The sequence below is a fragment of the Brachyhypopomus gauderio genome, chromosome 6, assembly GCF_052324685.1.
Source record: "Brachyhypopomus gauderio isolate BG-103 chromosome 6, BGAUD_0.2, whole genome shotgun sequence".
In the NCBI taxonomy this organism is placed as follows: domain Eukaryota; kingdom Metazoa; phylum Chordata; class Actinopteri; order Gymnotiformes; family Hypopomidae; genus Brachyhypopomus; species Brachyhypopomus gauderio.
In genome coordinates this window covers 19,843,875-19,863,378 of record NC_135216.1, presented here as the reverse complement: position 1 = coordinate 19,863,378, position 19,504 = coordinate 19,843,875, and the positions used below count along the sequence as shown (strand labels likewise).

At 41.5% G+C, this 19,504-nt stretch overlaps 1 protein-coding gene across 3 annotated transcripts in view; it reads left to right on the top strand.

The window, feature by feature from the left end:
- Window positions 1-490: 490 nt before the first annotated feature.
- The window catches only part of LOC143517216 (histone-lysine N-methyltransferase 2B-like), a 51,711-nt gene continuing 32,697 nt past the window's right edge, over window positions 491-19,504 (top strand). For 2 of the 3 annotated variants that reach the window (XM_077009459.1, XM_077009457.1), the window contains exons 1-8: window positions 491-833; window positions 14,773-14,845; window positions 15,250-16,827; window positions 16,968-17,158; window positions 17,475-17,579; window positions 17,734-17,890; window positions 18,590-18,791; window positions 19,062-19,111. In XM_077009459.1, coding sequence (XP_076865574.1) covers window positions 531-833; window positions 14,773-14,845; window positions 15,250-16,827; window positions 16,968-17,158; window positions 17,475-17,579; window positions 17,734-17,890; window positions 18,590-18,791; window positions 19,062-19,111 — 2,659 coding nt within the window. In that variant the 5' untranslated portion in view covers window positions 491-530. The remainder of the gene's footprint in view (window positions 834-14,772; window positions 14,846-15,249; window positions 16,828-16,967; window positions 17,159-17,474; window positions 17,580-17,733; window positions 17,891-18,589; window positions 18,792-19,061; window positions 19,112-19,504) is intronic. The other variant, XM_077009458.1, reaches the window with a different exon arrangement.

Sequence of the window (19,504 nt, the reverse complement as noted above, 5' to 3'; positions counted from 1 at the left end):
CCACTGGTCTATTGTGTATACCTGTCCATATGTATATCTTTTAATTTTTTTCTTTTATGCAGTTTTATGCAGATATTTTATACATATTTAAGCCTTTAGTGTAATTCATTATTTATTTTCTTTCTTATTCTTTTTATTGTAGAGTTGTATACACAACTCGCCACAAGAATTTCAACGTAAATTTAGGACGGAATTACGTTAATTAAGGTAAGAAAACGCTTCTTTAATAAAGTGAAGAAACTAGACTATAGCGTAGAATTAAAGGAGGTCACCATGTTTGTATAACATAATATGCTAAAAAATCTTTATGAAGCATAAAACTGAAAAATATTTAAATGGGACAAAGTAATTTTAAGACGATCCCAAGCACATCAATGACGCTGAGGCACAGCGCAGTCTCAGGAACGTTAACCAACAACATAACAAACTCAATTTCCCATCAAGCCTTACGTGCCGCGCGCAATCTCGCGCCTTTCCATCTTGTTCCTCCCGAGGCGCAGCACCGTCGTTGTTGTGGTAGCTGGATAATAATGGCGGCGGCTGGAGGCGGATTATCAGCCTCGGTTGTCGTTGCAGGCACAAATACGACGGCCACAGTGCGTTGTCGTTTTCCAGGTCGGCCATGGACGTCTCGGAGTCAGGCGAGGACGGAAAAGCGGTCGAAAGTTGGCAGGCTGGGAGTCGAAGCCGGAGCGCGTCAGTGCGGAGGGCCGAGGCCCGTCGACACCGCGTCGACGCTGAGGGAGGACCCGCCGCTGCGACGCCTGCTCGGACTCGCCGACAGACTCCGGCGCCAGAGGGACGCGGGCTTCTGCACCAGCGGCAGCGATGAGGTCAGCCGCGGGATCTTTTCCTTTGTCGTGCAAACCGAAGTGGGTTAAATGCGGCAGTGTGTTGTGCGAGGGCTGGTCGCGGAGTTCCGAATATTACCCAGCGTTAGCACCAGCGGTAGCGTTAGCACCAGCGGGTTTTCTCTTGCGGGGTAGCTGAGCTAGCGGGCTAACGCGAGCTGCCCGTGTAAAGCGCTGACGTGGGTGGATGTCCCGCCCGATCGGGCTGCGACGCCACCCACCCAAACTGCGCGATCCAAGTGTCTTTGCTAATCCTTCCTCGATCAGCCTCCCCGAGGGCCACCGGCAGCAGCCCAGCCCGCCCCTCCCGGCGGTAGAGCCGTTAGCCGCGACCTTAGTTAGTGCGCTTCGGCATCACTAGTTGGCAACTTTGCGCTGACGCTGACACTGGGGCCGGCCTGGTGCTCTAGTGTCGTGTCTACACCACCAGCACTGCGGGTGTAGCCGTGTTGAAGCTGGTGGAGTACGTGTGAAATATAAGTAGCGGTAACAGTGACGGCCAACGTCGCCTTCATACGCACCGACGGTCGACGGCGGACGGACGTTGCGTGGCTAACGGGTTAGCTAGCGAGCCACCGTTTATCTTCCTGTCTGCTGGTTACCATAGCCTGATAAATTAATGTAATGTATCCAGCTCCTTAAATTCTACATTGAGTTGTTTTTTTTCTGGTACAGTATTCTACGTTTATTCGAGGATTGAGAGCCCTACGACATGTAGCTGTACAGCTTGTGTGTTTTAATCTTTGCGATAGATCTGTGGTCTCCACATGCTCGTCACCCAAGTAAAGTGACGGATTACTGATGTCTACCATCTTCCTCTCTGCTTTAGTTAAGATGACAGAAGTGTTTAGGCCTGGCACATTGTTTGAGAAGTTCACTGTTAAAATGTATTAATAAAAAAACACAATACAGATACTAGGCTTGCAGTGCTCAAGGTATTGGTTATAATGTTCCTGAGTGATAATTGACAAATTTTCTGGTGTCAGTTTACAAGTTATTAGATATGAAGACGCCATGGTTTGTTTGCAAGGTTTCTAATCGTTTTAATGTATTAAATTACAGCAACATATACAGATAATAGGACAACAATGTATTCAGGATTCATTCTTATCTGGGCTTTACTGTCACATCCACTTGGGTTCAAAACCTGGGTCGGTTGTACTGTGCGACCTCAGTTATGCTGTTGCACTGATGCAATATTGTTGTAATGTCATGTTAAGCCACAGTCTCCACTCTTGCTTCTTTGTCGAGCATCACACTGGTGCAGATTCGCTTGTCTGGATGACTGTGGCGATGTGGACAAATGAGATAACTGTGGTCAGCCTTATAGATGTGAGAGAGAGAGAGAGAGAGTGTGTGTGTGTATGTATATATATATATATATATATATATATATATATATATATATATATATATATATATATATATATATATATATATTAGTTGCCATGCATCTAGTGTTAATTTCATTTGAATGAATAAGCAACAAATTATCAGTCAAGTTTTCAGGCAAATTTTAAATCATTGTAGATCATTGCAGATTGTCTGGGTGACAGTTTTTTAAAATTCCCAATATAAAGTACTTCCACATGCTGGTGAATATTTATGTTGAGAACCACACACTGGCTATAATGTCCAAGTATGTTCTGTCATTTGTGTTACTGCATGAATATGAACAGTGCCGACTAGTGGCAGTTGAAGGAAATTTGCTCATATATTGGAGGGAAATTTAGGTTTTGAACTCATTTGAAGTACATTGTAAGCCAATAAAATGGATAAACTATATTAAAATATTTTTATTTAAATAAGTGATTATTAAAGTGCTAAAAAATATGAGGAGGCTACAAATGGAAACTGCATTTGCTCAGTGTGTTAATTTAGCAGTGGTAAATGTTTGAAGTTCTGTATATAATGTGCAGTTTCATTATTTTAGCTTTATACCATTTTTGTCTCAGTGCTGTACATTATAGCACAATCAATTTGAAATACATTTTGCCATCAGTAATTTCTTAGCCATTTTTAGTTTATTAGAGCCACAACAATGTGTTTGATTTCTCTGTCATTAGTGACAAATTTGGAGGCAGGTTGCTTTGATTACAAGAAAGCAGAGGTGGTCATCTTTCAGAGAGACTCAAGGATAAAGAGTGATGTTTCTATTATCAGCTACAAAGGACCTAATACTAACAGGTAATAACAATGGGACAGTTGTGACTTGATTCTCCTCGTCTGAGAGACAACTAAGCTTGTACACATTTGGTCTGATTAGATTATGCAAAGAAGTTTGAAATGTCCTGGATTACTACTAGGGCTGAACGATTAATTGCATTTGCGATAATTTCGCGATTTTTAAAAACGCGATTGTCTAATCGCACAGGCTGCGATTTAAACTGGTCACGTGACTTGGGAGCGAGCCGAGGACGAACGGAGCAAACCCGAGCAGGAGGCAGGGAGGTGGAGAAGTGAAGTTAACACAGCGCACTTTAACTTGTTGCACAATGGCTTCAGGCTCGACAGAAGATGACACAACTGAAAGTCTAATACCAAAGAGGGGCAGCACATCAGTTGTGTGAAATTACTTTGGCTTTTAAAAAGATGCTGCTCAACGTCAGGTACTGTGTAAAACGTGCCTTGCTACTGTTGCTACGACGCGAGGAAACACTACAAACCTTCTTCAGCATAAAAAAAACACCACAAAGCCTCATATTTGTAAGGCTAAAATGCCAACGACCAGTGCTGCATCTTCAAATACGCAAAAGTGTTTCTCTGCGCTTATACAGCTTTAGTATGCGGTGAGCAGCGAAATACCGTAAAATCACGCATATAGGCGCAATAAGATTTAAAGCGCGGATGAATCGCGAAAGCGCGGATAGCTTGACCGCGATCCAGCAGACAGGGTTCACTGACCGAACCGTTTGAAAGTGTAACTCCTTATGGATATAATTGGAAGCGGCACGCTGAAATAACTCGGGCAGTAACGGAGTTCATAGTGAAAGACATGATGTCCGTTAATGTAGTGAACAATCCCGGCTTCATGGCTTTGTTAAACACACTGGATATGCGCTACCAAACGCCCTCACCCACATATTTTAGCCAAGTTGCTATACCTGCAGGGTTGCCAACTCTCACGCATTGAGCGTCTTAGACTAAAAAGTTAGTAGTTCGCTCTGGCGCCAACCACAGGCGATCGATCGATCACGATATAATAATAATACTTAAATTTAGTCCATTTTTTTACACCCCCCCCCCGGCAACCCTGTATCTGAGCTGTATCAAAAATGCCGAAACAGAGTTTCCTGAAGTGGAACAATGGAAAAAAATCGCGATTTTAAATCGCAATCGCAATTTATAGATAAAAAATTGCAATTAGATTATTTTCCAAAATCGTTCAGCCCTAATTACTACCTTCCAGCTTTCACAGAGGAGGAGGTTAAGAAAATAATTTACTTAGGTATCAGTGGTGTACGTGTTCAAGACCATCTGAAAATCTGCATAGCAGTGCTATAAAGGCAACATGGAGGATTCATGGTTGATCACCATATGCTACATTGTAACCTACATATGGGAATAGTGAGAAGTTTGCAGCTCATTTAGCTCGAAGCCTTTCTGTATGTTCCTTTGGGACGCCACAGAGCAATTCTAAACTGGTTTAACCTAATTTCTCACACGGGGTGAGCAGTATAACGGTGCTGTGAGCTGTTTATCACTGGTTGACGTAGGTTGTCTGTAAGAGGTCTTCATTACTGATGTCCTTGGTAGGATTGGTTTGTAAATTCCAGCTCTCTGCTTGGGTTCACTTCTGCAGTCCAGTCACACTGTAGTGAACCTGGTGCAGAAGAGTTTCATCACACTGCTTTCATCTGCTCTTGTCCCAGTGCAGGTCTGAGTAATATTGTTTCTGATAAATGTTCTCATTGTGAGCTGTTAAACGGGTGTAATGTCATGAACATTAGGCCTGTAACTAATTACCATTTTTATAGTCAAATAATCTCAGTGATTGAAATGAAGAGTTGACCCGTAACATGAATCATACGATTACTCTTTAATTTTGACTTGTAGATTAAGATACGGTGGAAATCCGCAGTGGTCCTGCTACCTCTGTTCCTGGACAGATCTCTTGTATATTTAACACCATTTAACAATTCATAGAGCAAGATAAAATGTACTTTAAAATAGAAAATGTTACGTGCCTCCTCTTCAGGGGCACCATGGAGCAGACGTGCCTCCTCTTCAGGGGCTCCATGGAGCAAACGAGCCTCCTCTTCAGGGGCTCCATGGAGCTCCAGCATGACTCATGCGCTCCTACACCAGGCAGTGTGAGCTATACAGATGTTGCCCTTCCCAGCCTTTCTGGCAGAGTTAAGATTGAGGTGCTCTCTCACCTTGGACGGTTTTGATGGTTATGTTACTGGGTTGTTGTTCATTTCATTGAAGTAAGTGATGATTCCTTCATGTCAGAATTAGAGATTTAATGACCGATTGGTAATGTATTGGTATTGGCTGGTATTTAATCAAAATGTGTGATCGGCTGGTAATATTTCTCCAATTTAGCTCATCCCGAGAGCCGATCGGTGGCGTGGAAATACTAGGGGTGCATGAAATTTTCGATTCTTAGATGCATCTTGATGCGCAACGTAGACGATTCAGAATCGATTCACAAATGACAACAATCTATTGTCTTGACGTTAGCTCTAACTGAGAACGTAATGAGTGGAACTCAGAAGAGCGGAGGTGTTGCATCCAGACAGTCTGTGCTGCGCACATAACAAAGATGCAAGAAGAGCGGCAAATCCAGCCGGCATTAACCTGGTTTATACTTGACGTGGCGCGAGGGTCTGCTCGGCGAAAAAGACATAATCGCGGTGGCTCCGCCAGTGCGCAAGAGCCTCGCGCGCTGTCAATTCGAGAGGTCGTGCACCTCTCGAATTTTGTAACTTCGAGCGCGCCGCATTTCAGCGCAATGAACAAAGTCATACACATTCACACGGTGTAATTAAAGCACTTGTACTCAAGTCCATTCAAGGTCCATTTCAATATATCCCAGCACGTTAAACTTAATAAAGTTAAATATTTGTACATATACTCGAAATGATTCGAAATAATTCGCTTTTTTATCACATTATTTAATGGTTGTATATTTTCAAAACGACTAATCTTAATGTCTTCACGTTCTCATGTTTCGTCCTGGAATTACAAGAGAACTGTTCAGTCAGACAGCTATTTGTTGTGAAACGAAGTAGTTACAATTTCAAGCATTTTCAAGTACTTTAGCCTAAATTCCAGCACTTTTTAAACCTGAAACACAAAGCAACATTAAAATTCGCTTTGTTCTTAACTCTATCTCAACTTTCATAGTGAAAGATTTGCGTTGAGAACCAGGGCTTTCGTGCCCTGCTGCACACATTGGAGCTGAGATACAGCGTCCCGTCTAGGAGATATTATTTTTCCATATTTTGTCTGAACTCTTGGAAACTTAAAAAAAAATATAAGGATGGCGTTTAAGGTATTAGCTATTCAAAATATGCTGAAGTGTACAAGCATTACTTTTTAATTAGATCTGGTGGCACAGAATTCTGAATGTGTGTATGAAAAGTTGTTTGTGATTTTGGTAAATTTCTGATTTTGTCTGAGGAGTTCTATACTCAGGATATTGTTTTAAGTCAGCTGCTAACACATAATTCTACTCTTGTGTGGAAGCTGTGGTTTTAGTACCACATATTTGTTTGTTGTTTGCAGATAATGTTGGTTAAGAGTTGGCATTTGCCAAAATCTGTTAATTTACTACAAACATGCTGCTACAGGTGTACTTTTTCAGTTTGTATTTCTTTGTTCAGTTCTCTGGAATGTATGGCCTTGTACTTGCCATATTGCTTTCATTTGATTAAATATAAAATAAAATGGGAGTTTTAAAATGGAAATAAAATTGAAGTTAGGGTAAGTGTACCCATTAAGCCCATGCACCCTTTAAGCCCACTTTCAACTTTGATGTCAATTTACAAACAAAGCAAAACATAAATTTTGGCATCCATTACTTCATCTAATCAAATGGTTTGTTACTTCAATAACATTTTTTATTGCATACAAATCCCGTTTTCCATTGTTGAGTTAGCCTAGCCCAAGTGTATACAGTCTAGGGACCCCTGACAAGAAGACACTTAAAAACTTTGGTGTTTTGAGACCTGTCAGGAATCAGCAATTTTCAGCAATTTTCAGCCATATCTTTGGTAAATACATTAATATAATGTCAAATAAGAGCGAAATGTACCAATTTTGATATGTATATCATTAGAATTTTACGTAATTATACTATTTCCCTTCAAACGGAAATATGAGTTTCATGAGCTAGCAAACATAGCTAATCTCATGCTAACACCCCTAGCCCTGTTAATGCTTTACTTCCACAAGAATTAAGGTTGTCAGCTACAAATAGTAAGCGTTTTGTTATACATTTAATATTGATATTTAAATAAATGCATCATAAATTGCTCTGTGAAGCCGATTAATTTAATAAATTAGCTTTTTTCACAGGTGGGCTTAAATGGTACATCCCATCAAAATGCATGCAAACTGCAGTGAGCACATGTTAATATTCAATGACAAAAACTTTATCTCTCTGAATGTGGGCACAGTAGTAACTGCTTTAATGTTTGATGCAAACTATATTTAAGCTTCATGCATGGGTTTGTGAGCATATCTTACATTTTGAAAGGAAATCATTGTCATCATGTTTCATCATGTTTTTTTCATCATGTTTACTTTAAAAACAAATCATTAAACAAGTTTATTTAATCAATAAATTATGTGATGGGCTTATTTGGAACACACATGGGCTTAAATGGTACTATAATACCAATTAAGCCCATGCCAGACTTTTGATGTTTTCCCTAAAATTTCTTAATTAATGTATTTTGAAATGTACATTAACTAATTAATAAATATTCAAATGAGAGTTAAATCTTGCCCTTTAACAAATTATGTCACTTACAAATTATGTCAATATCTAGACAAATTTGCAAAACTTAGAAATTGGTGGGCTTAATGGGTACACTTACCCTAATTCATCATGGATTGCTACTACCAAGATGCATCGATAATCGTTCTATAATCGAATCACAGACCTCTGAATCGTAATAGAATCGTAGAGTACATGGAGATTCCCACCCCTAGGAAATACATACCCTTTCATTTTCGACAAAGGGACTAAACGGTGGGCCTCGTGAGAACAGTTTATGGTCTGTACTGCATGTGCTGGTAGAACATTTGTCCGTCTGGCAGTTTTTTTTTTTTTACACCATATGTGACAGACTCATCCAGGACGTTTTGTAAAATTAATGTGTCTTGTGGGGGAACCAAGACCTTTAACACTACTAATCTGATACGGCACAGCACGTAAGAGTTCATCACATGGCTGAATACAGTGAGTATCAGCAAACAGTAGAGCTAGCAGGTACAACTAGCACAAACCCAGAAAACCGTGCAGATCACATTTGACTGGTACGAAAAGTACAGCAGCAACAGCCAAAAAGCTAAAGGATCCACAGCCAAAGTGATTGAATTGATAGCGATAGATAACCAGGCCTTCTCAGTTGAAGACGTGGCAGAATCCCATTAATGTTCCCCCGCGGATCCATGCTGTGCTGCTCGTAGTAGGAAATACTCTTCCGGTGTCTCTTCCTGAGCTGCATCAAGCAGTTTATGCTCACATAGACCTCGATCAGTGATATATGGAGTTCCGACATCAGCCCGACTCTAGTGGTAAGATGGTTAGCTATGGTCTCAGTGAAGAACAGTGGATGGATCCAGACTGTTCTTCATGCCTGAGAGTTTCCATGTTCCCTCACAGCTAGTGCTCTGGTGGCAGTTTGACAATATGTTTCAGTTGTGTTCATGTCATCTTGAGAAACAATGCACGAAATGTCACAAAATCACCAACACGCTAAACTGATGCTTTTCTTTGTTTATCTACTGCAAATGTTGTTAAAGTATTATGCTGTTTCACATGAGTTTGTTAAAATTGTAATCAAATAGTTTAGACCATGTTTCATGTCTTGCTTGCACAAAAAATTGCATGTAGCCTCGCTCTGGCATGTAGCCTGCCCTTGATCTGTATTGGCTCTCGGCCGATTGCGCTGAAAGGTGATCGGTAATTGGAATCGGCCTCAAAATCGCTGATCGGTCCATCTCTAGTCAGAACATTCTAACCAACTAATTGGAAATTAGCTTTAATTCCTAACCTTATGTGGTGGTTGTTTTTTGTTACACCACCCAATGGAGGATGGGTTCCCTTTTGAGTCTTGGTCCTCCTGAGGTATCTTCCTATTCCCCACCATCATAGGGAGTTTTTCCTTGCCACTATCGCCTTTGGCTTGCTCGTTAGGGATAAGGACCCATACGATTGTAAAGCTGCTTTGTGACATGTCACAAAAAGTGCTATATAAAATAAATAAATAAATAAAATAAAGAATTAACATGTATTATCCAGCTGTTTAAGATAAACACCTTTTTTGAATTTTGTGATTATTATGCCATCTATTAAGTTGTTTATTAGAATTCCCTAATTAAAATATCTAACGGCTCACAAGTGAAGTAACAAGTGCTTCATGTTCTCTTGAATCAGTGGATCAGATCTGACGTTTTGCTCTGTGAGGTCTGTAGATCACAATCCCACTCCACCATATCTCATCTACTTGCACTTGCCTTTAGTCACTCTCAAAACACGATCCTGAGCCGTAAGGGAGTAAGTGTCCTAGCAATAAGGTCTATGGGGTAAACACTCAACCACAGATCTTCAGGTCTCAGCAGCTTTCTGACTGACGATTTCACCCTTTAAATCACAATGGGGGAGGGGTGGAGGTGCCGTATCAGCTGAGACAGGTGGAGACTCGGGAACAGTAGAATATCAGCAGTAGATTGACCCCAGCAGGAGAGAAGATTATTAGGCATGTCTAAGTACAGAGACGTGTAATCAATAGGAAAATGCTCTGTCTCCAGTGCAAAGTTTCCTTATTCTAGGTACCACTGAGCGGCACATTTTGATGTAGGCAGACGTGGTGGGTCATAGATTAGGCAGATTAGGCTAAAAGTGTTATTATATTTTTTTCCTATATTAATCGATCTCTGTAATTATCATTATATAAGTTTGTAACTGTTAGCGGCTGGCTAACAACACCAGAATGTACTTTGTGTACTTTCTGTGTAGACGGGTGGTATTTTTTTCAAGCGGTAAAACAAAACAAATTATTAGTGTTTCTGAACTTTGTTCTAGACACTTCAGCATTTTGTATATTGGGTGTAATGGTGCTCGATTGGACTTGAGGCGAGACACGGCAGGCAAAAACATCGTTTTATCATGCACTGGTCAATTTTGAGGTTTTAGGCTATTTTGATACTGTATCATGTATTCTTTCAAACTGTTGGAAAGAAAATGTCCAAAGTAAACATTTGGGTGTTTATTTATCTACACTTTGTCTGGATGCGCCTGTAGATTTTTCCTAAATTCATGAAAAGTTAGCATTCTTACGGAGCATGAACCACCGCTACCGTTATCTGTACCATGTCATCATGGGTATCGTTGTAAAGCTCTCTCTCTTGCACGAGTATATCTGATCCAAATATAGGCATTTCCTTTCTATCAGCAACCAATCGTGAAAGAAAAGAGAGTGATCTAAACGCAAGCTTGACATCTCATTGGCTGGTGTCGATTTCTGGGAATGTGATTCGTTCAGATGCTTCACGTGGTCACATGCGCTTACACTTCCTGGTTTAGCTTTTCACTATCTTTATAATATAAAAATGCCAAAAGTAGTACTTTTAACAGCATCTCAGAAAAGACAACAACTGTCATTTGCAAGAAGATGCAAAGGATAACTTGCAAAATCAATTAGATAATAAAATGCTTTCACGCAGTGCATCGATTCGTAAGCTATCCTTCAGAAATAAGTAGACTTTAGATAGCGGGGCGGACCAATGTGCCGCACAGCAAAGTGCGTTTTAACTAATTAGTGGATTAATTTGTCCTAATTGTGTAGGTACAGGGCTTAAAATTAATATCAAACCACGAGTTTTGAAACAGTTTGATTTTAGAGTGCAGTCTGTGTGAAAGAGATGGGTACCGCAAAACTGTATATACATCTATGCGTCTTCAAGGTGTAACTAGGGAAGATGTGGCATTTGAGGTGAACATGTGGATGATGCTCTTAGCACATGAGTTAGGGTTGGGACATGCAGGCAGAGGTGGAAAGAGTACTGAAAAATTGTAATTGAGTAAACTTATCATTACTTTGCCTAAAATCTTCTCAGAGTAAAAGTAAAATTACCCATCTCAAAATTTACTCGAGTAAAAGTACAAAATTAATTCAATTAAAATGTAATTTGAGTAAAAGCTACTTAGTTACTTTCAGTTATTTAATGCATGGATGAATCATGAACCAAATTCAGCACAAGTTGTTTTAATCGATTTCAAAGTGTATTTAAGTGCACATCCACACTTGCAAAAATATCAGCTGGGCTCAGGAACATATTCCTCACAGCACAAGGACAGTCACAACCTGTACCATAAAGTGCAAACAATTTTCAGTCCTATTGTCCAACGGACAACACTATGATAAGAATAAAGAAATTTAAATTACAAATTATTCAAAAAACAAAATGCACACAAAATTAAGTGCCCACAAGATGCCACAAATCAAACTAAAATGCAACAGGATTCCACTACTCACAATAAAATGCCCACAGGATCCCACATCAAAAATTAAAAAATGCTCATAGGATCCCACAATTTAAAAGTAAGTGCTCACAGGATCCAACTATTCAAAATATAGTGCCCACTGGATCCCACTTTTCACAATAAAATGATCCCACAGAACCTGATAGATAGAAGATTTAAAGATAGAACAATCTCATCCTTTTGGAAAAAAAGTGCACCAGATTGCGACCTGATTGAGACAATGGAAAGGGTGCGCGCAAGGCAAGGCCATGCAATTGGCCTTCAGTTCTGGGACTCAGAAGTTTAAATTTCTGCCCGCATTTTTCCACCATCAATATTTTTTACTCAGTAATGTGAGGGCATTCAAATGTAGTGAAGTAAAACTACTTGGGTAAAAATGTACTCAAGTAAAAATGACATATTTCAAAAACTACTCAGAAAATTACAAATTACTCATAAAAAGTACTCATTACAGTACACATTACATTACAGTAATGTGAGTAAATGTAATTAGTTACTTTCCACCCCTGCATGCATGTTTACAAAAATAATAGAGGTATGGGACAGGGTTGAGATAGAGACAAGAAGCTGATCCAGACTACTAAAGTGCCCTGTCTTTCAATTTGTCAGTTTTACTTTTATCCTACAGATTTTTTATTTAGTGGCAGAATACAAAATATGAATAAAAGTGAATAAATACAATGTTTTATGAATAAAAGTTTTAAACATACCTATTTTGTTATGTAAAAATAAAAGTAAAAAATAAATGCACCAGTTAAACCTGAGGAGATTAACAGATAGTGATATCCTATACATTTAGTTGTATTGTCAAATGCAGGGTTGAGGCAGCTGCAGGTATGGCCATTTCTACCTTTAGTGAAGGTGCCTCTGCTATGCTGACTGATATGGAGAGGTTGTTGCTGCAGAACACAGTCTTAAGCCTGCTTTATACCTCCGGACACGGACGAATTTCGTCCGTCCGTACCAAACGTAGCCTCCGTAGGGGGCCACTATACCTCTTTCCAGTTCCAACGTTGTTATGATTTTTTTAAATACATCCTCTAGAGGGCAGTATAGTCAAATTTCCGGCACCGGCGCACCAGCAATCTCCTCCCAGCTGTTTTTGCATCGCTGTTTATCGCGATGACCTGGCACCGTAGCAGAATGTAGCCTCTAACCAACTCGCAAAGTTTCTCTTCTAACTCGAGCGTCATTTTTTAAAGTCCAGTACTCTTCTTCATTGATTTTCCCGAATTGGTGTACGTCCGATGCTTCTGACTCTCTACTGCCCCCTGATTTCCGGTTTATATTGCTCCATTGCTACGGATTCGTAAGCGATCTGGCAACGGACCCACTGACGGATGAAACGACCTCCGGAACCGGACGAAAGGGTCCGTATCCGTAATTACCGTAGGGTGTGAATGGGCCTTTACTGTCAATGTAATGAAGCTGACATGATCAGAGTATCAAAAGCAGAGGTTGTCACATCTGCCACGTCTGCCAGTGTGAAACATAAGTGCACAGCTAAAAAGCTGAAAAGACATCATCAGGAAATGTGTGAGGGACCTACATATGGAGCAGGGATGGATTACTAGGTTGTAAACGGGACTGGGTGACTATTGTGCAGGACAGACATACAACAATCTAGGGTAACAGTTCTACAAGTTGCAGTGTGTGTATGTGTGTGTGTGTGTGCGCGCGCGCAGTTAAACTTGGTCATTACATTGTTCAGTTTTGCTGTTTGTCCTTTTATTGTTGGGGATGCTCTATAGCAGGGGTGCCCCCCCCCCCCCCCCCCCCCGCTCAACATATTACGTTCGCCCCCCCCCCCGCTCAACAAATTACGTTCGCCGCCACCCCGGTAGATCTTTCTGACTCGGTCATCTTATAAGTAGCTCGCAAGCCGAAAACTTGTGGGCACCCCTGCTCTATAGCATTGCTGCTAATGATATGATTAGATTTTGAGTAAGTAAACAATGGTTTCCAGTACAAATCCATGAAATTTCTAAATGTATATCTTTAAAGGCCGTTTTCTCAATATGAGTTTTTTCTTATACTCTGAGCCAGAAATCTCCAGTTCACTTGTACTTACATATATCAAACTTTCCACTTTTATTCATATCTATATTCAGTAGGTTTTTACAGATGGAATTCTTCATATATCAATTATAGCCTGAATTATCTAACAATTTTTTGCCTAAAAACATGGCGAAAGTTGATTATTTTTTACTTATGAGAGTATTTTCTGGTAATAAAGTAATAAAAAGAGATATTCAGAATTCCTTCTGTAAAAACATTTGATTCTAATGTGTTAACAAAATGAAACAAGAATTTTGAACCTGACTTTATGCATTGTTCAGATTTCTGTTGAATTATATGCAAATTTGCATGTATTTAATTAGATAATGCCTAATTTGCATATTTAAACATAACATTTCAGAAAACTTGTAATACAAAAAGTTATTCTCTTAATGTCATTAATCAATCTGGTAAGTTTCATGGTGATTGCTATTAGATAAAATTTTTACCCTATTCACCTGTCATGTCTTGCCTTAAGATATCCAAACCACTTCCGTACGATGGACGTGAGGTTTCCTTTCTTTGTCACTGAGAGCAGAAGTCTCGCCTTCATCTTCATGTGTTGTCTTGGGGCTCTCTGCTTTGGCCATCACACCATAACATGCTACTGTTTAAACGCCATTCTCCAACTAAACATAAACATCAGTGTGCAGTGTGATGGACAAATCACATGTATAAATATAATATACACACAAGCTGCTAAATACTAACAACTGAAACAGCCTTCATTTCCACATGCCCACAGGCTTCTCTCAACCTACAGAGACCTCACAGACTACCAAGCAGTATAACTCTGTGTGAATAAAAGTGAATAAAATACTCAGCGCTATGGGCAGTGACCTGGATGCGATTTGAGCAGGCTGAGAGATTGTGGATGAACTCGTGTACAGAAGCCCTTATCACTGTTCACTTCCAGTGTTTGTTAGCATTTAGCGGCTTTTGTTATGAACTGAAGAAGTTAAATTTGAAATCCAAATATTGTTTGATTTACACTTCAGATTTTTTCCAGAGATTATATAGTCCTCCAGTCAAAAATGTGATCTTTCAGTTTAGTGTGATCATACCACAATGACTGTAACAAAATGATATGAATGAAACACCCCTGAATGTATGTTTGTTTGTTTGTTTGTTTGTTTACAGGAGGGGGATTATTTCACAGGCTTTCAGGCCGATAGGCCGAGATTCTTGCGTTCTGGACCAGTTGTTTCTCAGAGTAAATACTTCTTGAAATATCTGTACCTTATTTAATGATGGATGGGATGTTTTATGGGATGTTAATGCTGTGGTTTGATAAAGTAATGTAGTATTCAGAAAAATTAAATGGACCTCATTGGCAGTTCTAATAAGCACTTAAATTGACAACTATGTATCTGATACCTTCTATATAGTTTTCATGATAAACTAGCCATTTAAATAAGGAATAATGCACTTTTCATTGTGAAGAGTTTATCTACATTACTTAAACATAATTAAACATAGTGTTGTGTTATGTAACAATAAATAGCTTATGGAGTTTGTTTCAAACACCTCTTCAGATATTTGGCAAACGTTACTGATCATTTTGTCCTGCTCTGGGAGGAGAAGGTAAACTGCTGATATTGGTCTTTCCTTCACTAGGCAGTCCTCCTGAAACATCCTCACATATGTTGGTTGAAGAGCGTTGTCCATTCCCCGACCCACCTGCAAATGACAGAAGAATCACCACTTCGAGAAAAGAGTCAGTCGGTACAGAGACAGCCGCAGTATGTCCATCAGAGAAACCCGAGAAGAAAGGAAGGAAAGGTCTCCAAACCCCCCGTGTAACACGGCGACCCAAACTAATTGTTAAAATGGCCACCAAAAAGATTACCAAGAAAATGTCTTTAGGTAGTCAACAAGTGAAAACGGCTTCTTTGTCTGACAAAGAAGGGATGAAGTTTTCACCAAAAGAAGAAAACGGGGCCGTAGAAGATTGGGTATTGGATGAATTGGACAACAATGTAGTGACGTGTGCAGGAACTGAAACCAAAGCAGAGAGCCATGGTTGTACTAGTGTGCCGGAGTCTCGAAGGAGACAGAGAAAATTTGTGTGGACTTTAACACTGGTCAAGGGGAAAGATAAAGCTTCTGAGAAGAGAAATGTGAAGAAAACTTTGGAACAGAACTCTAGAGGAGGTGCTGACACTGCAGGCCAGTCTCGGGGTAGAAAGACCAAGATGTTCACTACTGACAAAGCTGCACCTGTCTCTCTCAGAACACATGTGAAGCAGAAGGAAGTCCACAAGGCAGTGAGTGTGTCTCCAGAAGCAGAGACTCATGCAAAACAGGGAAAGGTCATTTCACCTGATGGAAGCACAGGACCATCAAGTACCGGTTTCCCACGTTTACCTAAAAACCAATCGCCACGCATGCTAAAGCGTCGCAAGTCTTTGTACGGCTGCCGCAGGAAACCGGAGAAGGAGATGCAGCACAGAACACATGAGCTTCAGGTCCAGACAGAGGAGAAAGCCCCCAAGAAAAGACGTCGGCTGGTGTACTACACCTACGAGGCCATGGATTCACCTATGAGCCCCAGCCAGGAGCAGCTGCCCCCAGAACAGACGGCGCGTCAGGAAGCTCTGGTGGACAGCAGTGCGGCTCGGCCGTCCAGAGTTATCAAGATGCCTAGAAGGTTCATGGATGACGATAGTGTCTCTGGACTTCCTGTAAAGAAGCCCGTCCAAACCGAGGTCCAGCCGGACCAGGCTGGCTCTGAATCTGAGGATACTGGTTCCTGTCGAACCATGGAGCTCAAAAGTAAGCGGAAGGGAGTGAGAGTACGCATCACTGGCCAAGATGAGATTGTTGGGAAGGCGAAGCCTCAGGCTCGGTGCGGGAAGCCCAGTACGTTGGTTGCTCCACGGAAGAAGGTGGGGCGGCTTGCTTACGATTCCAGCCACCTTAAAATCTACGAGAGGTTGAAGAAGCTGACAGCGAGCCTAGTGCAGAGGAGGGAGCTGAGGATGGCTAGCGCCCGCTCCAGAGCCCACAGTGAGAAGCCCGAGGGAGAGGCGCAGACTGCCGAGGAACATGCAGAGGCAAAAAAACAAAAGAGCTCTGATATAAAGATAGAGGACTTGAATTCTCCAGGGGTTATACGCAAACTAGCTTTACATGTTGGACATGGAGCTGGTCAGTCAACACTCCCCTCCATCGATGGTGCACCCCATCAGGCTGGTAAGGAGCATGTTTGTTTATTTCTTCGAATGGCTTTTGAGTACTACTTCAAAATCACTTAAAAAAAAAAAAGTGTGAATTTCTGATTTAGCGATATGATGCCCACCCGTTGTAGATCAGATAAATTTTTCTTTGCACAGAGAGTACCAGCTTGGAGGACTCGGATGTACAAATTCAGGATGCAAAAGATTCTCAGGTGGTGGTGGAACAGAGTAGCTCCATCCACAAAATCAACCTCTCTGGTGCCAACAAGCGGATGCTCCACCTGCTGAAAAGAGCCAAGGTGCAGCTGATTAAAATCGACCAGCAGAAACAGCTGAAATCGGGTCAGGTGAGGTTCCTGTCACGCACCTGAGGGTCATGGGGTTAAATCACAGGCTGGTAAATGTATCTGGATAAGAGCTTTTCCCAAGTTCTGCAAACGTTAAAATCTTACTATAGTTATCTCTTATTTGCTGTTCTTTTTATACTTTTCTATTTATCTGTTGATGTTGGACATAAATATTCGTTGTAGTTTTTAATGAGGTTTGGGGCGTAAGTTAGGTTAAATAATGAGTCAAAATACTGCAATGAAGAAGAGGCAGGGCCTCTGTTCTCTGGTCGTCCTGATGAGTGGATGGTACTGATTTTATGCCACTTTCTGCCAGCTGTTGTCTGGCACTGTCAGAGTTGGGGACTGTGCCGTTACGGCCAAGAGTCGGAGGATGAGGAGAAGGAAACTGAGCAGGTGGCCAAACACGGAAGGACCTCAGGTAGCGTGTGTGCACACGACGATGCTGACTGCCCACACAACTACTAGAGTTCAATTTTATTTCAATGTACCCCTTATATAAATTGTTAATGTCTTTGGTGTGTTCCAAAGAAGCCAAACAGTACTGCTGCAATATCTTCCGTGGATCTCTGTAGGGGCATCTGATCGGAGGTCCAAGGATAAAACACGTGTGTCGGGCAGCAGCAGTAGCTCTAGGCCAGCCTCGTGCCGTGGTTCCAGACGACATTCCCCGGCTCAGCGCCCTGCCGCTGCACGAGAGAGAGGGCATCACGCCCTCACCCGACACTGAGGGTATGCACACTGGCTACTCATTCATCAGGGTGAACTGAAGTCGATCTTCAGCCATCTAGTCATCTGATTCTGGAAGTTAACTTTTATTTAAAGACTCTTCTGTCCAGAGCTCGTTTTAATGCTTAAACTGAGCCACCAAACCCTGTGATGTGGTCCTTTGGCCATAAGAGGTGCATCTGCGACAAAACAATTGTCTGTATAAAACAATTGTTTTCTCTAAATATTGTTGTTTAAGGCTATTGGCCCTTCCCTCATTAGTAGCACTTTACTTTTGCTGTGTTCAAGCGTCCAGAAAACCAGTGAACAGTGGTACAGTGAACATTATAACAGTGGAGAAGCTGTTATAAAGGCCAGACTTCCTACTCACATTTAAAACAACTATGCTATGGATTCTCCCTTCTCTGTCAGACTGTCTACCTCACCTTCTGTGTTTAAATGCAACCTCAGCGCATGCTGAACCTTTCACTTCCCCTCCTGTGTCCTCAACCCATCAGCTGTTTGTTCTCTCTCTGTTCTTATCCTGTACCCTGGACTGTCTTCTGTTCTAGTTATTAGGTTACAACACACATTATTGAACTGTTTTCTTCTGTGTTGAATTAGTCACATTATAAACATGTGTTGATTAACAAAAAAAAATTGTTCATGGTTTTGCTTTGTTGACTGTTGACCATGTTAACCGTTTTGCTGTGGTCTGTCCAGCAGATCTGGGTTCTCACTCTGAGCCAGACAGCACCGGTTCTGCTGAGCACAGGCCAGCGTTCAAGCGCAGGGCCTTGGGTATCCGGCAGCAGCGCTGCTTTCTCTGCAAGGGCTGCTGTCGGGAAGAGGACTGTGGCGAGTGTGTGTTCTGTCTCGACAAGCCGAAATACGGAGGGCCCAACAAGAAGCGTCAGAGCTGCATGTAAGTTGATGAAAGCTGCTGTTTGCAGCAGCAGTATCAGGGATGGTGGCGTTGGTGCCGGGGTTAGCGGGTATGTGTCGCGTTTAGCGACGTTAGCAGTGTTACTGCCGGGGTTAGCAGTGTTTTAGCATCACTGCCATAGTGACTGACAATGCGACACTAATAACTTTTATCCGGTTTTTAATTAGTACATGTAAATCTATATTACTTAAGAATTCCTTTGTCATCATTTTTTCCACTTAAACTGTTGATCATTTTTGTGCTCTTCAGCTATAAGAAGTGCTCGAGGATCGAGGAGAACAAAATCAGGAGAATTAAAGGTATGGCTGGGTCTCTCCGCAGCTGTTCAAGGAGACACAACTATAGAGACAAGATGGATGTGGAGTAGCTTTTATTGCTATTTTTGCACAGTGGACATTTAGCTGAATTAGTGCATGAGAGGAATTTTTCACTAACCACCGTCCAGTCAGACGAGAGCCCAGTAGAGCAGAGGTCCAGGCGAGAGCCCAGTAGAGCAGAGGTCCAGGCGAGAGCCCAGTAGAGCAGAGGTCCAGGCGAGAGCCCAGTAGAGCAGAGGTCCAGACGAGAGCCCAGTAGAGCAGAGGTCCAGACGAGAGCCCAGTAGAGCAGAGGTTCAGTCCAGTCCTTGCGGGCTTCTAGCTAGACTAGGCGTTTGTTCTGTGCTAGCTCCTCATTCACATGAACCAGGTATA